This window comes from Ambystoma mexicanum, chromosome 3q (genome assembly GCF_040938575.1).
Source record: "Ambystoma mexicanum isolate Mex_15411 chromosome 3q, UKY_AmexF1_1, whole genome shotgun sequence".
In the NCBI taxonomy this organism is placed as follows: domain Eukaryota; kingdom Metazoa; phylum Chordata; class Amphibia; order Caudata; family Ambystomatidae; genus Ambystoma; species Ambystoma mexicanum.
The window spans coordinates 1,303,106,240-1,303,128,612 of NC_090926.1; the positions used below are offsets into that span (position 1 = coordinate 1,303,106,240).

A 22,373-nucleotide genomic window follows, 5' to 3' on the forward strand; every position below is an offset into this window, starting at 1 on the left:
CCCATCTTTCCATTTCCCTGATCCATAGTTTGTATTGTGGTCCTCCTGGTGTTTTCCATGCCATGGCGATTGCCCTTTTTGCTAGTATGCAGGCGTGGGAGATGATGTGTCTTTGCTGCATGTTGTCATTCATGTGCTAAAATGGCACTGGGTCCTACTGGACTTACGTCCACGGTTAGTTCTGTGTCTCTTGTGACATCAAAAAAGGCCATGTTTTCTGCCTCCAATATGCGATCACTGATGGTGGTGAATGCATTCTAGCATTGGGTGGACCAGTGAAATGTCACATGTTGTTTTCGTGAGTGCCCTTAGTAGTTCAGTTATGGTTGTGAAGTCCTTAATGTATCTAGTGCAATAACTTGCCAGCCCTAAGAAAAATCAAAGCTCCAATACATTGGTCGTAGGAAGTGACTCATTAAGTGCATTGCCCTTTCTGAGACGATATGTCCAAAGAGTGTAAGGTGCCTTTCCTAAACTCCAAATTATCCCTGTTGAGAGTGAGGTTTGCTGCCTCCAATTTCATGCACACCCTGGATAACGGGTCATCATGTTTCTCCACATTGGTGCCAAAGACTAAAATATCATTGCTATCGTTAATGCAATTGGGAATATGTTTGATTACATTGTGTATTTCTTCTTGAAAGATCTCCACTGCCGAAGAGACACCGAATCTCAACTACTTGTACCTGTACAGGCCAACGTGAGTCATGAAGGTAGTGATGTAGCGGCTTTCCAGGCTTAGAACCAGCTGATGATAGCCCTTGTTGAGGTTGATTTTAGAAAATACTTTGGGCCTCATTACGTCTTCGGCAGTAGCCGTGTCTGTAAAACCGGCATGGCTGCCGCTGGAGTCGGTTTTTTTCTGGCACCAGGGAATGGGCAATTACCTGGGTATTACAACCCCAGCAGACCTGGTCATTGGCCAGTCCCGGGCACCAGAAAAAATTGTCCCCATTCCCATTTGTGCCCCATACGGCTCAATGGGAAAGGGTAGGTCGGATGCATCGGCATCATTCACGAAAGGTGCAGGTGCATCCGACATGCTCTGCTCGCGGGTGCCGGTCCTCCCGCCAGGTCAGACCTGTCGTGCAAAAAGGCACCCGCAAGCAGACCTCGTAGTTTGCCGGTCTGTTGACTACGGTACCGGCAAGTTTACCGGTACCGTAGTTACTGGAACAGCAAACTTATAATGAGGCTCTTTGGCACCATTCAATATGTGTATCATGTCAGTGATACAGGGGGCCAGGTGCTGTTCACTCTTTATGGCCTGGTTTGGTCCCTCAGATCCACACATAGTCGTATAACATCCGATCCCTTTTTTGGCACTGGCACAATGGGCGACACCCATGGTGTGGGTCCTGCTGCCGGTTCTATTATGCCCTGCTCCAAAGGTTTGGGGAGCTCTTTCTCTACCCGTCTCTGTATGTTACTGGAATGCCTTGGTAATGCTGGGCTACTGGTGGGACCTCTTCATCTATGTGGAGCTTGATCTGTTTGTTTTTCAGTTTCCCAATGCCTTTGAATAATGTCTGGAACAGGTGGTCTATCTTATTCACCATGTCAGTGTACTTATTGACCAACAGTGTGTATAGTACATATATTAGGCCCATGTCAATGCCAGTTTTAAAACTAATAATGCACCCACACTCTGTCGCCTTTCACATCACATGCACAGGAATTCTTCTTTCTTGTGTTTTATACCTGCATGTCGCCTTGAAATATCATATGCAGGGTAGCAGGGACATGGACCCATACGTGTAGATTTTGACCTCTGACGGGCAAAGCCGAGGTATTTCTGGGAAAGTTCTGTGTACTCGCTCACTGATGACATTGACCGTGGTACCCGTTTCTGCCTCTCATTTAGGTGCATGTGCAGTGTGGGACTGTGTTCAGTGGCATGCTTGTTTCCCAAAGTATACAGGTATCCTTTTCATCTTTGCTCTCCTTCTGATGAACTAAGTGCAGTTTCTGACGGCGACTGCTCCACCAAAGACCTGACATGAAACCTGGATCCTCTTACTGGCCGTGCTGTCGAGATGCAATGTCGTCTCTGGTCCTTCATCTTCCTCTCTTCCCCAGAGTCGTCCTCCCGTTGTCCCCCTTCTCTTTATTTGCCATGCGCCTGTGCCGCTATTTGCGCCATGGACGTTGCTGTAGTTGTGGTGCAGTCTTTGATTCTTCCTGCGCCACTGCCTTCACTTTCTCCCTTCGTCGTGTTTCTGGACATCCTGCAGACAGACTTGAAGTGGTTCTCACCCCCTGCCCTAGCGCTTGGCAAGTGCATTTATTGGGCAATTCGTACCCACACCTGTTGTAAAATGGTTCTCCTCGTGCCTTCAGTAGTGCTCCTACAATGTTATGTATTGTCTCCGAGTTTAGTGTGGAACTATTTGTGTTGCCCATCTCTTCCACCTGTGATTCCACTGCTAATTCCCTCTCTACAGCATTAAGGTGCCCTCCAGCGTCCTAGGTTTTTCTAGCAGTTTGCTCCAAACATTCTGCGACTCACACCCAGCAATTATCTGGGACCATAAGGCTTTGGGGTTGGAATAGTTGTTGAAATCACAATGTTTGAGCTTGATCCTCAGTCTCATCACAAAAGCGTCCATGGTTTCACCCTTGAGTTGGTTGGTGTATTGGAACACATGGCGCTCATAGTCCACATTGGAGGGCCAAGCCTTGAATCATGTTCATGGAGTCGCTCGGCAGCTCATCAATGATGTCTCTAGTTGCGGTCCTACCGCCAGCTTCACCAGACATTGCTGCTATGATCATCCATGGGCCCCATGGGCCCCATGGCACCCACACACAGGACAAAGTCTCTGGCTCATCAAGGCCCCGAGTTGCTGATGTACGTGACATCAAAGATCCCAGCTAGCTGTAACGCCAGGGATTCCTGGGCTCTATACTGTGCCTGTACATGGGGCGTATACTACATCAAGAAAGTCCGTACTGCTTTTAATACAAATCTCAATGGGTTTAGTTTCAATTATTTCCCTGAGCGTACCATTACGATATCACACATTTTAGGATTCTCTTAAAGCAATCGAAGCAGCCCCAAGTTTGTGAAAACATTCTTTGAATGTTTATTTCACAAGAAACAGGTATGCATGAATATTTAGTGAAAAAATAAAAAACATAAATAGTTTGTAAACAGTGAAAGATATACTAAAGGAAACTGGACATATAGACTGTCAATTGTGGAGAGTGTCAGTCCACGTGCATAGTTTAGTGGCTTAGTAAAGGGCCACTATAGGGCTTATTTTCATAAACGAAGGGCAGAGTCTGAATTCGTTCTGTTTCCTGTATTTCGTTGACAGGTCTGCCTACGTGTAAGTGTCAAAAAGTAATAATCCTGGAACTACACAAAGTTCAACTTGACATCCTTAAACCACGTTTCAGCAAAGGGTGCCACCTGTCTGGCCATTAATTCCATAGCATAGTAAAAGTTGCCTTCCCCAGGGCGAGATACCTCACGACAACTGGACCCTGTGGGGAAGCAGACATAAAATTTATATAAATAAATAATTGTGAAAGGGACAGTCCCCCTTCTTGGAGACTGCCCAGATTGCTCTAGGAGAGAATCAAAGTGAAATACACCTATGGCAAAATGAATTACCTAATTGGTTGGCTGTGGGTGAATAGAAAAACAGGCGCGGTATGGGCAAGGAAGCCCAGTCTTAGGCGTCTGGTAGAGAGGAACCGGGGTAATCCACGGAGTACCTACATCAAGGCAGAGGTCGCATTGGAAAACACATTCTAAAATTGAAGAAAACAATTTTTGAAAAATGTTTTCTTTTTTCTTAAGAGGCGAAAATGTTGCTTTGTAATACAAAGTGATTGATTGCATGTGGAAGTTACCTTATAGGGAAAGGCTTGCAAGAAGGTACTTGGTGGAGTCTGTCCCAGATAATGTCACTCAGCATTGCATGTTAGAAGAATTCCTGGGATGGGTGTAATCACATCAGAGAGTAGACCTAGAGGTATATGCACATATTATCAGAATTGGAAAGAAAAAATAAAGTGCTTCAAGTTGCGAAGAGAATCTTTTATATATATGTGGAGGTATATACAGAAGCGCCTACCTCATATGAAGTAAAACAGAACCAGCCAAATGGTCGCTTGCGTGCTGGGCATGCATGGAGAAGTGTTGGCTTACCGCCTCCAAGTTTACTGGGCTGGAGCGTGGAGTGCTGCCTCTATAAAGTAAAGTAAAGGCAAGGAAATAAATAATCTAGCTCGGCTTTCGTTTTTCAGCGCGATTAGTAATAAAAAATAATAAATGAAAAGAGAGACAGTTGTCATCTACATGAGTTGTAAGAGGCTAACTGTGATGCATTTACAAGTCATACCTCAAAAAGACTCGAGCTGACGTCTTGACGATGGCTCCTTATTTGCAACGTTCTGGGAGGCTCTGAATATCGCGTGTACGTGATGAGAATATAAAGTGGAACAAGCCTGCTAGTTGCAGCACAGGCGTTGGTCCAAGTGGCCTCTTACTATTGGCGCTTGTCCAGAAAGCGACCTGATTCTCTGGGGGCTGACGTGCCTCCATGTCAATCAGTGTGGAAGGTTGGACAGAAGCCCAACCCTTGAAAGAAGCTGCCCAGAGGCTGCTTCTGTAATGGCAGAAAGCTGAGTCACGGAGCACACGACTCAGTGCAGGTGCTGCGGATAGCCGCAGAAAAGGGCGAGCTGGCTATGGTGAGTAGTGTGAGTGCGACTGACTCAAAAGTGAGTCTGCCGAAAACGGCACAGCAGTCCGAAGAAACGAAAATGAATCGTGACGAAAACATAATACAAGGCAAACCACATTTTCCATAAAATGGTTTTGGGGTGGACTGGAGCCGCCCGGTGCATGCAGACAGGACAAAACCGCATTCATCAGATAGAAGGTGAATCACAATTAGTGAAAGGCATAACTCCTGAAGGAAAAAGCAGTCAAAAGGAATGAGTAGTAGGCATTTGAAGGCACAACTAATGAAGCGATTGAAGAAGAAAACGGATTGATTTAATTATTTATAAATCGGTAGAATGTGAAACTGAGATAAAAAATCCAGTCAGCAACTGGAGAATAAGATCCTGATGAGTAGAGAAGGAACCAAAGAACAACGGGGGGGGGGGAGGTTGACTATATTGGAAGGAAGTCCTCGTTAAGACCACTTATATGAGTGGAGAACCGATAAATCCATCGTGCCTCCTTCTGAAGGAGGCATTGAGATACATTAGGGGTGTTCTTTAGCACGTCCAAAATCCACCAAAATATGTCATTGGCGGAGTGCTGTAATTCCAGGGAATGCCTAACAAGAGGTGCAGATTCTGTCCGACATCTGATTCTTGAGCGATGCTCCGAAATTCTGATATGGACAGCGTGACAGAGACTGTGGCAGGAATGTCATGGTCTGACATGGTTATTTAAAGAACTTTTTGGGCCTGCTGGTTAAATGGTTTAGGTTATGTGTGCCAGTGGAATAGTGGTTGCACTGGTCACAGGGCTTCTGCAGGGCACCAGACCACCCATCTTCCCTCAAACCGACAGGCCTTGCCGCCTGTGGGAGTGCATCCTTCTCAAAATGGTGGCCGCCTTGAGGCACATGCACCACCGTGTTACTGCTCGCATGGGGCAGCTTTCTGCTGTTGCAGCTGGATCCCTTCATGCAGCATTCCCACTGCTTGACAATGAGAGGATTACAACCTCCCGCCAGGTCAACATGGACCGATGCTTCCTTCTTCTTCGGTACGAGATTAGCCACGCAGTCACCACTGCACTCGTGGTGTGAGACCAAACCTCCCAGCAGCCCGTGCCAATGTGCTATCCTTCTTTCAGGGCTCCAGCCTGGGAGAGACCATCAGGCCCAAACAGCGCCATAAAAAGGACGTAGACTCAGGACGTGGTTACATACGTCTTTACTAAATACTGTCTTCCCTGTAACTGTTCCCCTGACCTCACTTCTGTTCCTGCTCTCCGGTCCCGCCCCAACCTAAACACTAGACCGCCCAACACCCGATGCCACATAATTCAGAAGTTACATGTGATGATTAATTGGATCTGTGTGATCCGACCGCAGCTTCTTTTACCGCGACGTAAGAGTTTGCATGAGAAATGCACAAACGCAAATGTTCATACATTTCCCATGTGAACATATTATTAAAAACACTACAAAATCCACACCCCCACCCACAACACAGCCCCACCCACACCCCCAACATACCCACACCTGCAACACACCCACACCCCCAACACACCCCCACCCACACCCCCAACACACCCACACCCGCAACACACCCACACCCCCAACACACCCCCACGCACACCCTACTTACCTTGCACCAGAACCGGCACCGCAGGGTCCTTTTCTTTTTTTTGCGGGAGCTGTAGGGGTTTCCCCCTGTGACCTCTGCTCACTCTACTTCCTAGTAGAGTGAGTGGGGTGTTGTGGGGGACACCCCTGCAGCCCCTGTTTTATTATTTTTTTTTGGGTGTGCTGCGGGGGTGTCCTCGCATCACCCACTCACCATACTCTACAGACACCCGGGGACACCCCCGCAACCCCCAGAATGTATTATTTTTTTTAAAATGCATGCCACCAAAGGATCAAACTTCTGGTGTTCGAACCTTTGGTGTTATGCATTTACGACCTTTTTGTATAGGTCGAATTTTTTTTGGTAATTTCTACTGATAAAGATTAATTTCATGCAGTGAGTTCATGCCCATAGGATGTCTCCTGCTGTGCCTGCAAGTCCAATGATATCGGAGCAGGGTTTAGGCCAGGGCGAAAAGTGCCCTGACTGCAGGATTGCCTTATAGTGAGATTGGGCTGGAGGGAGAAAGTGCCCTGACTGCAGGATTGCCTTATAGTGAGACTGGGCTGGGGGAGGGGAGAAAGTGCCCCACTGCAGGAGTGCCTTATAGTGAGATTGGGCTGGGGGGAGGGGAGAAAGTGCCCTGACTGCAGGATTGCCTTATAGTGAGACTGGGCTGGGGGAGGGGAGAAAGTGCCCCACTGCAGGAGTGCCTTATAGTGAGACTGGGCTTGGGGGAGGGGAGAAAGTGCCCTGACTGCAGGATTGCCTTATAGTGAGATTGGGCTGGAGGGAGAAAGTGCCCTGACTGCAGGATTGCCTTATAGTGAGACTGGGCTGGGGGAGGGGAGAAAGTGCCCCACTGCAGGAGTGCCTTATAGTGAGATTGGGCTGGGGGGAGGGGAGAAAGTGCCCTGACTGCAGGATTGCCTTATAGTGAGACTGGGCTGGGGGAGGGGAGAAAGTGCCCCACTGCAGGAGTGCCTTATAGTGAGACTGGGCTTGGGGGAGGGGAGAAAGTGCCCTGACTGCAGGATTGCCTTATAGTGAGATTGGGCTGGAGGGAGAAAGTGCCCTGACTGCAGGATTGCCTTATAGTGAGACTGGGCTGGGGGAGGGGAGAAAGTGCCCCACTGCAGGAGTGCCTTATAGTGAGATTGGGCTGGGGGGAGGGGAGAAAGTGCCCTGACTGCAGGATTGCCTTATAGTGAGACTGGGCTGGGGGAGGGGAGAAAGTGCCCCACTGCAGGAGTGCCTTATAGTGAGACTGGGCTTGGGGGAGGGGAGAAAGTGCCCTGACTGCAGGATTGCCTTGGTGAGATTGGGTTGGGGGAGGGGAGGAAGTGCCTCGGCTGCAGGAGTGCCTTATAGTGGGATTGGGCTTGGGGGAGGGGAGAAAGTGCCTTGACTGCTGGCGTCCCTTATAGTGAATTTGGGCTGGGGAGAGGGGGGGAAGTGCCTTGAATGCAAGATTGCCTTGGTGAGATTGGGTTGGGGGAGGGGAGAAAGTGTCTCGACTGCAAGATTGCCTTAGTGAGAGTGGGCTTGGGGGAGGGGAGAAAGTGCCTTGACTGCTGGAGTGCCTTATAGTGAGACTGGGCTTAGGGGAGGGGAGAAAGTGCCCTGACTGCTGGAGTTCCTTATAGTGAGATTGTGCTTGTGGGAGGGGAGGAAGTGCTTTGAATGAAGATTGCCTTAGTGAGAGTGGGCTTGGGGGGGGGAGAGAAAGTGCCTTGACTGCTGGAGTGCCTTATAGTGAGACTGCAGCAGACCCTATTTACTGAGAAGTCTGAGGCGCTGAGAGTGAGCAGTTTTGCAGGTCTTCAAATGTTAACAAAATCAACAATGCTCTAGTCCTAAAAAAATTGTGGGGGCTCATTAACATATGCAAAGCAGCTGAACATATCTTAAAGTGAAATATTCCATAGTTGCCACCATGATCCATTCCAATCTCTAGGTGCTCATCCATTCCTGTTTTTTGCCTTTGCATTCTGAGACTTGTAGTCGAGCACCTACAGATTATACATATTGAATTCAACTGGCCTTTCCAGTAGAACTGAGTGCCCAAGACATTATAATCTGCGCCAAAAATAACCTGAGCGTAGATTTTCATATACATTTGCTGGGACTAAATGCAGTCTGTGTATTCATTCATTCATTCATTCATTCATGCATTCATTCATTCACTAGCACAGTCTCATCCAGGACTGAACTTTAACATTAAACTACCCTTCTATTCAACTGCAGGAGCTGGTGGAGTTCTACAAGCAGAACTCCTTAAAGGACTGCTTCAAGTCGCTGGATACGCCGCTGCAGTGCCCCTACAAGGAACCCGAGAGGACGACGCCAAGGCAAGCAGGTAACAATCCCAACACTGCTGAACAGAGGCATATCCAGGATTGTCTAATAAGTGGGGCCTGAAGCTAATGTAGTTGGGCCCCCTGCAGTGACATTAACATCTGTAAATGTCCACATAGAGCTTCTGAGTGGGCGTTTACAGATTTGGCGTGAGCCTTGTGTTAGGCAGAATCACCCGCAGTACCCCTTGGGAACACTACAGGAAATTAGGACTACAGTGTAAGCACAATTTCGCCTTTGGTACAAGCCTGTACTACACAGTAAAGTGGTAGCGATGGCTGAGCAGACAGATTTATCTCAAGAGTTGAAGTGAGCAGTAGAACACGTTACACAAAGGACCAACAAATACAGTGATTCAAATATACACTTATTCAAGGTTTCTTGGTAAAAGAATATACATTTATTTACTCAGTCAGTTAGAAAACATTACACTAGCATAAGCAGCTCAATATCACACACACTAATAAACCACAAAAATACAACCAGTAAGTAAATGAACAAGTTTAGCTCCAATGCAGTGGGAGCAAAATGGCACTTCAGTCTGCACAATGAAGGTTTGGTTATAGTCAGGAGCTCTTAGGACTGGAGCTTGACAAAGGGCTTTCTTTAGGCCTTCAAATGCTTGAGTGCACTCCTCATTCCACCTGACCTTTTTAGGGAACTTGGGAGAGGAGATCACATTCAAGGGAGAAGCTATGGTCCCATAGTTCTCAGTTAAGTTCATATAGTACCCAGTGAGGCCTAGGAAGGCTCTCACTTGGGTTTGAGTAGTAGGGGTGGCCCAGTTTTGTACAGCTTGTACTTTGCTAGGCAATGGCCTGATTTCACCTCCTCCTACCTCATGTCCAAGGTAGATCACTTCACTCTGACCAATTTGACATTTACTAGCCTTTATGGTCAGATGGGCCTGCTCAAGAGCCTGCAAAACATCATGTGTGACATTCTCCTCCGGAGACCTATCACATAGTCAATGACTCTCACTGGCTTGGGGGAAGGAGCACTCTCCAACCCCTCCTTAATTAGGGCCAAGGGGCCTCTAACTGGATGGTCATAAAGAAGTTTGAAGGGACTAAATCCAACTCCTTCCTGAGGGACTTCTCTATAAACAAAGAGAAGGCATGGCAGTAGAAGTTCCCACTTTCTTCTAAGGGGTTCCTCTAAAGCACCTATCATGCTCTTCATTGTACGGTTGAACCTCTCCACCAATCCATTTGTCTGAGGATGGTAGGCAGTTGAGTACTTGTAAATTACTCCACAGTTTTTCCACATGGCCTGCATGTAGTGGGACATAGAATTGGACCCCTTGTCAGAGATAACTTCCTTAGGAAAACCTACTCTGCTAAAAATACCAAGTAGGGCCTAAGAAACAGCCTGAGCTGTAACAGCCCTCATTGGTATAGCTTCAGGATACCAAGTAGCATGGTCTACTACAACCAGGATAAACCTGTTTCCTGAAGATGTGGGAGGGTCTAAGGGACCAACAATGTCGATTCCTACCCTCTCAAAAGGGACTCCCACCACTGGGAGAGGCACCAAGGGTGCCACATTCTTGGCTCCACTCTTGCCAGAGGTTTGGCAATTGTGACAGCTTCTACAGAACTTATCTACATCAGACCCCAATTTAGGCCAGTAGAAATATAGAGAGAGCCTTTCCTTGGTCTTCTTAAAACTTAAGTGACCAGCCAAAGGTATCTCATGGGCTAACTGTAGGAACTGGAGTCTGCTTTCAAGAGGCACTACAAGTCTTCTGTAGTTCCCTGGGATAGACTCAGTCGGTTCACTGTAGAAGAGGCCATCTTTCCAGTACAACTTATGCTTCCCTGGCTCTTGCCCATCCAGCTGGGAAGCTGCCTGTAGGCGAAGACCTTCAAGAGTAGGACACTCTCTTTGACCTCTGCTGAAGTCTGCCCTACAGGGTCCACCATCTGCCAGTAAAGATTGCAGCTCATGATGGTCTGCAGGATCCAGATCTCCAACAGGAGCATGGCCCTCTTCCAGCTCTGATTCCTCAGCAGCTGATTCACCCATACAAGGTTGTTCCACACTCTCAGCCTCGGCTGGTGGAGGAGTCACAGGTGTGACTTTGGACAGTCCTCCCAGGGATGTCCTGGTTGGTAGCACAGGAGTGCTGGCTGGTTTCTTCCTGGAAGTTTTAGGTTGCCCCTTTCCTCCTTCTTCTTAGAAATTGTAGTCAGTAAACCTTGTGGACCGGGAGTTATAGTTTCCTCTATAATCTCCTCTGGAGAGACCCTTAAGGTACTTTCTCTGGCCTTCCTAGTCTGCTCCTGTTTCCTTTTGCTGGGAGGCCTGGGGGTGCTTGATACAACTCCAAGAGTTTTTAAGTCATTCCCCAACAGGACTCTCCCAGGTACTTCACTCTGCACTTACAGGTATCCTGACAGTCATATCATTACACTGGATGAGAGCTGGTAACTGTGGAAGCATTTGGACAGGGCCTCCAGCAAGTTTAGTTAGGAATTTGGATGCCTTAGCAACATCCTTTTCCTTGAAAAATGATTCATCAACTACAGTTAGGCTGGCCCCAGTGTCTCTGATGGCAGGGGTCTCCTGACCATTCACAAGAACACTGTCTTTGTAATACTCTTTAGTATTGTCTGGAATAGAATTATAGACCTCTAAGTTCTGTTGTTCCCACAACCCCAGAGGCACTAAAGAAACACTGGCTGAGACTCCAATGGGTTCATCAGCCAGTAATAGAAAGTTTACACTTGCCATTTGTACTTCATCCAATGGGGAAAAGGCTAAGGAGACACTGTGAACCCCTGAAGGTTTACCCTTACACCTGGGATCCACTTTCACATGGTCAGTTGACCCACAAGCATAACATTTACCAAATCTCTTTATGAATCCGGGTTTGTTCTGACCTCCTTCTGGCTTGTCACCAGGAGGTACACTAGCCTGGTTTGGTTTCCCTTGGGGCTTACCCTTGTTATGTTTGTGGCCCCCCTCTTTTGGAGTGGGAGTATTAGAATTCTCTTTGGTATCTTTCTTGTGCTGCTTCCCCTCATCCTTCTTCTGAGTTACCCCAGAATCCTTGTGAGTAGCCTTGTTGGCAACCCACAAGTCAGCAGCCCTTGCTAACTTCTTTGGATCAATTTCCTTAGAGTCAGCCAAGTGCTGTCTCAGCTCAGGAGAGCAGGCATCATAAATAGATTCCAACATAAACAGATTTCTCATACCTTCATAAATGTTCACTCTGTAACCCTTAACCCATCCATCTAAGTTTTTTCAAACATTCAGGTAGCCCAAGGGGTACCATCATGCTTTTTTGGGGTTCTAAACCTCTTAAAATACTGATAAGGGGTCTTCCCAAATCTAGCTATTAAAGCTAGCTTCACAGTTTCATACTCCTTTCTGTCTATATCCCACAACTCCATTACCACATCACTTGCAACAGGGGGTAGCCTGGAAAAAAGCCAAGGAATCAACTGATTCCCTGTAATGTCTTGAATCCAATGGCTATATTCAAAAGCAGCCAACCAATCCAAAATATCAAGCTTAACCTCATACATACTTACTGCATCTTTGGGCATGCAAAGCCTCCTTAGGACTGGAAGAATTAGAGGACTCTGGGAGAGAACCAGTTTCAAGAGACAATTTTTCATTTCAAGCGCATGATTCCATTTCTCTGAGTGTAAGTTCTTGATGTTTGCTTTCAGTTTGAGCTCGGATTCTTTTAAATTCAAACTCAAGTCTCAATTCTTCTAAAGAGACAAATTCAGGACATAGGTTTGGACCTGATGGGGTCCCTGTGGTCAAAGGTTGAGGCCTATGAGCAGGTAGAGGTAAGACAGGGCCTACATTCTGAGACTCTTCCGTATCATCTAACTCATCCACAATATTAGAGCTGGGCTCTGACATATTATCATCCTCATCAACATTTTCCACCTTTGCTGCAGGGGGGGGGGGTTTCAGACCCACTCCTCAGACTTTGGTATTCTAAAAACCTTTCTATCAATTCAACCTTTTTACCTTTTACAGTGAGATTCCTAGCTTTACACATATCTCTCAATTGATCAACAGATAAAGTCACTAGGGTCTCCTGTCTGTAGCTTTCCATATCAGTCATGATAAAACAATTGCTTTTCTAGTGTTGCTTAGCCTTGGGAGGATTATTTGAACAAAGGTAAAAGTAGCACTCTCAATGTAACAAGTATACTTTATCCCACCGCTGCCACCAGTGTTAGGCAGAATCACCTGCAGTACCCTTTGGGAACACTACAGGCAATTAGGACTACAAGTGTCAGCACAATTTCACCTTTGGTACATGCTGTTATGTCCAGCCGAGACTAGCCCCGTCGTGTAGCCTAGGAGGTCTTCCCTGTAATGTACCCCTCTAACTTGACCAAACAAAATAGACAAGCTGAGGGATTCACTATATGAAAGACAGGATGCAAGACGAGACACAGGAGGCGCAGGCCTGGAACACGGGATACTGCGGTTCCGCTGTTACAAATAATAAATGTATCAACAGACGGTTACCATCACAAGACAACAAGACTGATTGGTAAACAAGCGTAACCACACAGTAATTCAAGTAACCACTGACCTGATACACACAAGATGCGGAAATAACCAGGTAGGTTGACGTCTGTGCAATAGTTTCCTGTCTGGATGGCGTAGAGAAAAGATGTGCAGGAAAGAAATGTCCAAGTAATTCCAGTTATGCTGAAAACCCCAACTGGCTATTCCCGACGGCACGAGGACGCCTCTAGACTTATGGCACACCAATTTGAAGTCTCTAGTCCGTGTGCCAAAAACCCAAAAGTCACTGATTGGTTTTGTGGATCCTAACAGGAAGTTCAAAGGCAATCCGTATGTGTTCCGTAGTCGGCAGGAGGCGGGCAGCAGAGAAGGCAAAACGTGTCCAAAAGCAGTCCGTTTGGAGTTCCGTAGTCGGCAGGAGGCGGGCAGCAGAGAAGGCAAAACGTGTCCAAAAGCAGTCCGTTTGGAGTTCCGTAGTCGGCAGGAGGCAGGCAGCAGAGAAGGCAAAACGTGTCCGGAGACACTCCGTGAGCAAGCTGGATGAGGGAAGGTAGGAGGGCAGGATAAGGACGGGTAGGAACAGAAGCAAAAACGGGAAAACAGGAAGCAAGGAATTTCAAGGGACCGAGGCAGAATAGCGCTAACTGTTCGCAACGAAATTCAGAAGCACCGAAACAACAATGGGAGGTGCTTAAGTCACATGAACCGGCAACCACGCTCGAGTCGAACGTGTCACGTGACGGAAAACAGACTGCCAGCGTTGCCATGCCAACTTCCAAACGCCTGGATGAGAACGTGGAATTCTTTGTTTACTATACACAGGGACGCCTGGATTACGGTGTTTATAGGGTAAAGCCCGGGCTGCCATGAAGCCTGAGGGAAGATTGACACATGCCTATACTCCACAGTAAAGTGGTAGCGATGGCTGAGCAGCCAGACTTATCTCAAGAGTTTAAGTGAGCAGTAGAACAAGTTACACAAAGGACCAACAAATACAGTGATTCAAATATACCCTTATTCAAGGTTTCTTGGTAAAAGAATATACATTTATTTACTCAGTCAGTTAGAAAACATTACACTAGCATAAGCAGCTCAATATCACACTAATAAACCACAAAAGTACAACCGGTAAGTAAATTAACAAGTTTAGCTCCAATGAGGTGGGAGAAAAATGGCACTTCAGATACTTATTAAAGGAGTAAAAAGTCAAGGTTATAAGAATAGACAGCCCAACTACGTTCATAGGCAGGGAAAAGGGCTTCAGTTAAATACAACCAGCAATTCTTCTCAGTAGGCCTGGGCCAAAGTCAATGGTTCAGAGTCTCTTGTATATGATAGCACAGTTCTGGTAGATAACAGTTAAGTCTTTGCCACAGAGATTAGAAGAATTTGGCTAGGCGAAAGGTTTGACGAATGTTAAGGGAAGGACGAGCCTTTGTAGTTGAGGAAAGTTTCACGCACTTTCTCGATGGCCGAAAAGATTTCCGGACCGTGTTTGCACAGTACCTTGTTAATGAAGAAGAGCTGTAGCTGAGGCAGTTGTTCCTGGCAGTTCGAGCAGATCTCGCTGTTCCTGAGCTTCAGTCGTGGGGACAAGAAGGAGGACGTCGGGAGGTTCCTGCACTGCCCAGGGATGAGGCCAAAAGCTTTAGCAAGACGTCGGTTCAAGGTGTTAGTGCCTTAAAGTCCACGAGCTGGTTTCCTTCCCTCTGGCTATCCGGTTTTCAACAGCACTCTGATGAAAATTTGACCAGATGGGGACGGTGTCCAGGTGGCTTGCGAGTTGGTTGTTCCCACCAAACTCAAGGGAAGAAGTTAACCTTGAAGGGCTTCTCTGTCGATGGAGTTTCAGGCAATTCAGACCTGCAGCAGGGCTTCACCGGTCGTCCAGGAGTTGCAGCAGTCCTTTTCCTTCAGCCCGTCTTCCTTTTGTTCCAGTGGTCGACTCTGCTTTCCAAGTACCAGAGACTTGCTTTTAAACATTTTTCCCCCATTCATTCCAGCCTGGCTGTCACTCTCACAGCAGGGTGGCTGTCCTTGACGGACAGCCAGCCGGCCAATCACACCAGAGTGCATTCAGGTCTCCTAGGAGGCTAAGCACAGGGAGTTTCGGACACCTCCCTCACATCCTGTCCACCCCAGACACTCAGGCGCCAGAGGAGGGCTTCAGCACTGAAGCCAGCCAAAGGCCAACGAACAAAGGGACCAAACCTGGTTGGGCACGCAGAGACAAACACAAGAAGGACCTTTCCTAAAAGAAATGGCGAAAAAAGATGACTGGAGTCTGTTTTTACAGATAGGTCTTGGGCGCCATACTAAAAAAACATGGCTGACCCGATTTTTAGCTGCCGTTGTTAGCGGTCGGGAAAAATCATGGTAGTTTGATCTAAACCGCTGCCACCAGCCATTTAAACTAGGAAAGGGTAACATTTGACTGTTACCTGAGTGTTCTGACTCAGGGGAAGCTAGGCAACCCCTCCAGCACTATATAGGAAGATAGTGGGCCTCATTACGAGTACGGCGGTAACTTTGCCTGAAATTCTGGCAGGTTACCGCCGGACTTGTATTACCATTCTGCCTCTGTGATTCCCGGAATTACCGGGGCATTACGACCCTGGCGACCCAGGAATTCCAGAGGCAGAATTCAGGAAATCCCCATTCCCACTGAGTCGAATAGGACTCAATGGGAATGGGGAAGTGGAAACACCGGCACCATCTTGTGATGGTGCCGGTGTTTCCACGTCTACCTGCAGGCGGGTGGTGTTAAACCCGCCAAGTCAGACCTGGCGGGAATGACACCTCCGCCTGCAGAACTCGAGATCACTCGGTATGGAAACAACGGTGGTGGCGGATTTACCGCCACCGTTATTTCCATAAAGGGTGACTCATAATGAGGCCAGTGTGTGCTGGGTCAGTACATTTAAAGAGACTAGTAAAGTCAATTTAACTTTACATGCTCTGGGAGGCGGTAGTCAGTCCCAGAGAATGTATTTAAACCTTGGGAAGTCTGAAAGACAACCCTGTGCCACTGCACTGAAGGTTTTGTGTGACACACAGAAAAAGATGATGCCTATGGAGTTGTTTTAAAACTCCATAACCAAAGAACACAAAAGCAAAACACACATCAAAATACATGAAAGAGTGGGAAAAAAGGCTCACACTCTTTCCAGGTAAGAAAATCAAATCCTAGAAATCCAGCAAATTTGCTGGGGGTCTCAAAAGGTAAGGGAAATTAGCACATATTGAGAATTCTCCCTAACACCTTGCCCGCTCAGGCCCGACCCTGTCTACGCCTCTGCGTGCTGAACGGGGCAAGGCCCATCTCAAATCCCCTGCCCGTTGCACCAGGCACCATAATGTGCAGAATAAATCCCTTTAAATGTGTGTGCCTGTACTAGGGTGCAGTGTATAGGAAGAAGGGTCTGTATTGGAGGCTGTATAGTAGCACTCGTTCTGTTGGAAGTGCAGTGTTTCTGGTGACCTACAATGAGTGTATAGGAAGGAGGGTCTGTATTGGAGACTCGCTTGTAGCACTCGTTCTGTTGGAAGTGCAGTGCTTCTGGTGACCTACAATGAGTGTATAGGAAGGAGGGTCTGTATTGGAGACCCTCTAGTAGCACTCGTTCTCTTGGGAGTGCAGTGTTTCTGTAGAGCTACGAGTGTATAGGAAGGAGGGTGTCAAATCTCTTAAAAAGGGATAGGGTGTCAATCCCCACTCCCGAACCACAGAAGCCGAAATGATCGACCCTCCCACCGTGGGTGGCACGGGTGCCTGAATAATAATACCACAGGTAACCACGTGGCACCCAATGGGGGGAAGAAGGAGTTAGGGAAAGAGAATGGAATGACAAAGGAAAGGTAGGGAAAGAGACATAAACATATCCTAATATACTTATTGCTACAACCAGCACACTTGTACCTACAACCTATACTCCGCAACCTGACCTCCTAATACCTGTCCTACACCCTCCAGCCTAATCCTGTCAAAGACTGTACTTGACACAATCCACAGTGTACACATGAATGCCCATACCCCATATGGGTTAGTTCTGGTAACATAAAAGGTACACAAAATCTAGCACCAGCACTACAGACCAAAAGCTGGGTGGCACAAAACAAAGGGAATTCCCCTAAGTGAACAAACATAAACACATGGCCCTTCGGGCAAGTGTAATCAACAAACAAAATAACATGAAACATTCAACTGTGTTTCTAGCAGGCGTTGTCTCTCCTGGACTGGCCGTTAACGTTTCCCCACATAACATGTGCCACAGTTCTTAGGGAACTTACAATCCTTTATGAAAAGAAAATGAGCATTCTTTTATGTAACAATCCGTAATGCGCCTCAGAAATCATTCTGCATAAGGAAATGCATGATACGATCAACCAAAAAATAATATGCGGCCACTTAACTGACTGTCTGGACGCCTCTCAAGGCAGTCCAGACCCATATGGATGAAGCGGAACTCCAAGCTGCCTCCCCTCACTGCCGCGGCCCGGGAAAATAAACTTCGGCGAGTGGGACCGCCGCGCAGGGGAAGCGAAATCTTCTTGCTCCGGCGTTCCTTTGGCATGCCAGCGTCTTCAAAACATTTCTCTTCCTGGAGTTGCAAACCGCCGCCACCCGTGCTGTCCAACGTTATTTATCTGCACCAGGGCACGGGCGGTTGGCGGTTAAGAAGACCCTTGATAACAACCAGCTGGGCCGTAGCGCGAAACACGCTGAACTACACAATGACCCACTGCCTGCTGGGAAGTGTAGTTCATCTCCGTAATCTGACGCTCCTCTGGCCCAAACCAATAATCCTGACAGAGGGTCTGTATAGTAGACTCTATAGTAGTACTCGTTCTGTTGGGAGTGCAGTGCTGCTGGTGACCTACAATGAATGTATAGGAAGAGGGTCTGTGTTGGAGACTGTCCTACACCTGTGCTGTCGGAAAAAACGTAGGGGTAAACATCTTAGCTTCCCTGACCATGGAGGAGAAGGGGGCGGCAGTCTGTAAGACTGGCCATTTCAAACTCCGGGTCTTGCGTAAAGTACTTCCTTTTATCCCCACAGCCTGTCAAGCCCGGTGGTGGCTGCACTAGTTTTAAGTGGTCTTGACTACTGTAACTCGCTCTACTTGAGGCAACCCAGCTACCTCATCAAGCGGCTACAACTCTTACAAAATGCTGTGGCAAGATCTATCCTCCACCCTCCTTTTGGCGTCCACATGTCCCCCCTTTTGAGGCAACTACACTGGCTCCCCGTTGAGGCCTGTGTCATGTTTAAATCCATGTGTATAGTTCACCGGGCCTACTATGGCATAAGCGCTGAGTATCTGCAAGCCACATTTGTGCACTATTCTCCCACTCGGCTCCCCCGCTCTCTGCGCTATAGATACTGGGGCATTGTAGAACACTGGTAATGCATGCTTATACTAAGCATTATGGAAACTGTAAAGCGTGTGGCAGGAGGCATTACAGATACTGCTGTTCTGCGCTATAGATACTGGGGTATTGTAGAACACTGGTAATGCATGCTTATACTGAGCATTATGGAAACTGTAAAGAGCGTGACAGGAGGCATTAAAGATACTGCTATTCTGCGCTATAGATACTGGGGCATTGTAGAACACTGGTAATGCATGCTTATACTAAGCATTATGGAAACTGTAAAGAGCTTGACAGGAGGCATTACAGATACTGCTGTTCTGTGCTATAGATACTGGGGCATTGTAGAACACTGGTAATGCATGCTTATACTAAGCATTATGTAAACTGTAAAGAGCGTGACAGGAGGCATTACAGATACTGCTATTCTGCGCTATAGATACTGGGGCATTGTAGAACACAGGTAATGCATGCTTATACTAAGCATTATGTAAACTGTAAAGAGCGTGACAGGAGGCATTACAGATACTGCTATTCTGCGCTATAGATACTGGGGCATTGTAGAACACTGGTAATGCATGCTTATACTAAGCATTATGGAAACTGTAAACGGTGCGACAGGAGGCATTACAGATACTGCTGTTCTGCGCTATAGATACTGGGGCATTGTAGAACACTGGTAATGCATGCTTATACTAAGCATTATGGAAACTGTAAGGAGTGTGACAGGAGGCATTACAGATACTGCTATTCTGCGCTATAGATACTGGGGCATTGTAGAACACAGGTAATGCATGCTTATACAAAGCATTATGGAAACTGTAAAGAGTGTGGCAGGAGGAATTACGGATACTGCTACTCTGTGCTATAGAGACTGGGCATTGTAGAACACTGGTAATGCATGCTTATACTAAGCATTATGGAAACTGTAAAGAGTGTGACAGGAGGCGTTACAGATACTGCTGTTCTGTGCTATAGATACTGGGGCATTGTAGAACACAGTAATGCATGCTTATACTAAGCATTATGGAAACTGTAAAGAGTGTGACAGGAGGCATTACAGATACTGCTGTTCTGTGCTATAGATACTGAGGCATTGTAGAACACAGTAAGGCATGCTTATACTAAGCATTATGGAAACTGTAAAGAGTGCGACAGGAGACATTACAGATACTGCTGTTCTGCGCTATAGATACTGGGGCATTGTAGAACACTGGTAATGCATGCTTATACTAAGCATTATGGAAACTGTAAAGAGTGTGACAGGAGGCATTACAGATACTGCTATTCTGCGCTATAGATACTGGGGCATTGTAGAACACAGGTAATGCATGCTTACACAAAGCATTATGGAAACTGTAAAGAGTGTGGCAGGAGGAATTACAGATACTGCTACTCTGCGCTATAGAGACTGGGCATTGTAGAACACTGGTAATGCATGCTTATACTAAGCATTATGGAAACTGTAAAGAGTGTGGCAGGAGGAATTACAGATACTGCTACTCTGCGCTATAGAGACTGGGCATTGTAGAACACAGTAATGCATGCTTATACTAAGCATTATGGAAACTGTAAAGAGTGTGGCAGGAGGCATTACAGATACTGCTGTTCTGTGCTATAGATACTGGGGCATTGTAGAACACAGTAATGCATGCTTATACTAAGCATTACGGAAACTGTAAAGAGTGTGACAGGAGACATTACAGATACTGCTGTTCTGTGCTATAGATACTGGGGCATTGTAGAACACAGGTAATGCATGCTTATACAAAGCATTACGGAAACTGTAAAGAGTGTGGCAGGAGGCATTACAGATACTGCTACTCTGCGCTATAGAGACTGGGCATTGTAGAACACAGTAATGCATGCTTATACTAAGCATTATGGAAACTGTAAAGAGTGTGACAGGAGGCATTACAGATACTGCTGTTCTGCGCTATAGATACTGGGGCATTGTAGAACACAGTAATGCATGCTTATACTAAGCATTATGGAAACTGTAAAGAGTGTGACAGGAGGCATTACAGATACTGCTGTTCTGTGCTATAGATACTGAGGCATTGTAGAACACAGTAATGCATGCTTATACTAAGCATTATGGAAACTGTAAAGAGTGCGACAGGAGACATTACAGATACTGCTGTTCTGTGCTATAGATACTGGGGCATTGTAGAACACAGTAATGCATGCTTATACTAAGCATTATGGAAACTGTAAAGAGTGCGACAGGAGACATTACAGATACTGCTGTTCTGTGCTATAGATACTGAGGCATTGTAGAACACAGTAATGCATGCTTATACTAAGCATTATGGAAACTGTAAAGCGTGCGACAGGAGACATTACAGATACTGCTGTTCTGTGCTATAGATACTGGGGCATTGTAGAACACAGTAATGCATGCTTATACTAAGCATTATGGAAACTGTAAAGAGTGCGACAGGAGGAATTACAGATACTGCTGTTCTGTGCTATAGATACTGGGGCATTGTAGAACACAGTAATGCATGCTTATACTAAGCATTATGGAAACTGTAAAGAGTGTGACAGGAGGCATTACAGATACTGCTGTTCTGTGCTATAGATACTGGGGCATTGTAGAACACAGTAATGCATGCTTATACTAAGCATTATGGAAACTGTAAAGAGTGTGGCAGGAGGCATTACAGATACTGCTGTTCTGTGCTTTAGATACTGAGGCATTGTAGAACACAGTAATGCATGCTTATACTAAGCATTATGGAAACTGTAAAGAGTGCGACAGGAGACATTACAGATACTGCTGTTCTGTGCTATAGATACTGGGGCATTGTAGAACACAGTAATGCATGCTTATACTAAGCATTATGGAAACTGTAAAGAGTGCGACAGGAGGAATTACAGATACTGCTGTTCTGTGCTATAGATACTGGGGCATTGTAGAACACAGTAATGCATGCTTATACTAAGCATTATGGAAACTGTAAAGAGTGTGACAGGAGGCATTACAGATACTGCTGTTCTGTGCTATAGATACTGGGGCATTGTAGAACACAGTAATGCATGCTTATACTAAGCATTATGGAAACTGTAAAGAGTGTTGCAGGAGGCATTACAGATACTGCTGTTCTGTGCTATAGATACTGGGGCATTGTAGAACACAGGTAATGCATGCTTATACTAAGCATTATGGAAACTGTAAAGAGTGTGGCAGGAGGCATTACAGATACTGCTGTTCTGTGCTATAGATACTGGGGCATTGTAGAACACAGTAATGCATGCTTATACTAAGCATTATGGAAACTGTAAAGAGTGTGACAGGAGGTATTACAGATACTGCTGTTCTGTGCTATAGATACTGGGGCATTGTAGAACACAGTAATGCATGCTTATACTAAGCATTATGGAAACTGTAAAGAGTGTGGCAGGAGGCATTACAGATACTGCTGTTCTGTGCTATAGATACTGGGGCATTGTAGAACACAGGTAATGCATGCTTATACTAAGCATTATGGAAACTGTAAAGAGTGTGGCAGGAGGCATTACAGATACTGCTGTTCTGTGCTATAGATACTGGGGCATTGTAGAACACAGTAATGCATGCTTATACTAAGCATTATGGAAACTGTAAAGAGTGTGGCAGGAGGCATTACAGATACTGCTGTTCTGTGCTATAGATACTGGGGCATTGTAGAACACAGTAATGCATGCTTATACTAAGCATTATGGAAACTGTAAAGAGTGTGACAGGAGGCATTACAGATACTGCTGTTCTGTGCTATAGATACTGGGGCATTGTAGAACACAGGTAATGCATGCTTATACTAAGCATTATGGAAACTGTAAAGAGTGT

At 46.3% G+C, this 22,373-nt stretch overlaps 1 protein-coding gene across 1 annotated transcript in view; it reads left to right on the forward strand.

Annotated features, from left to right (window-relative positions):
• The window catches only part of VAV1 (vav guanine nucleotide exchange factor 1), a 1,439,562-nt gene that overhangs the window by 1,388,370 nt on the left and 28,819 nt on the right, over positions 1-22,373 (forward strand). Inside the window, exon 25 of the mRNA XM_069604429.1 lies at positions 8,551-8,662. Coding sequence (XP_069460530.1) covers positions 8,551-8,662 — 112 coding nt within the window. The remainder of the gene's footprint in view (positions 1-8,550; positions 8,663-22,373) is intronic.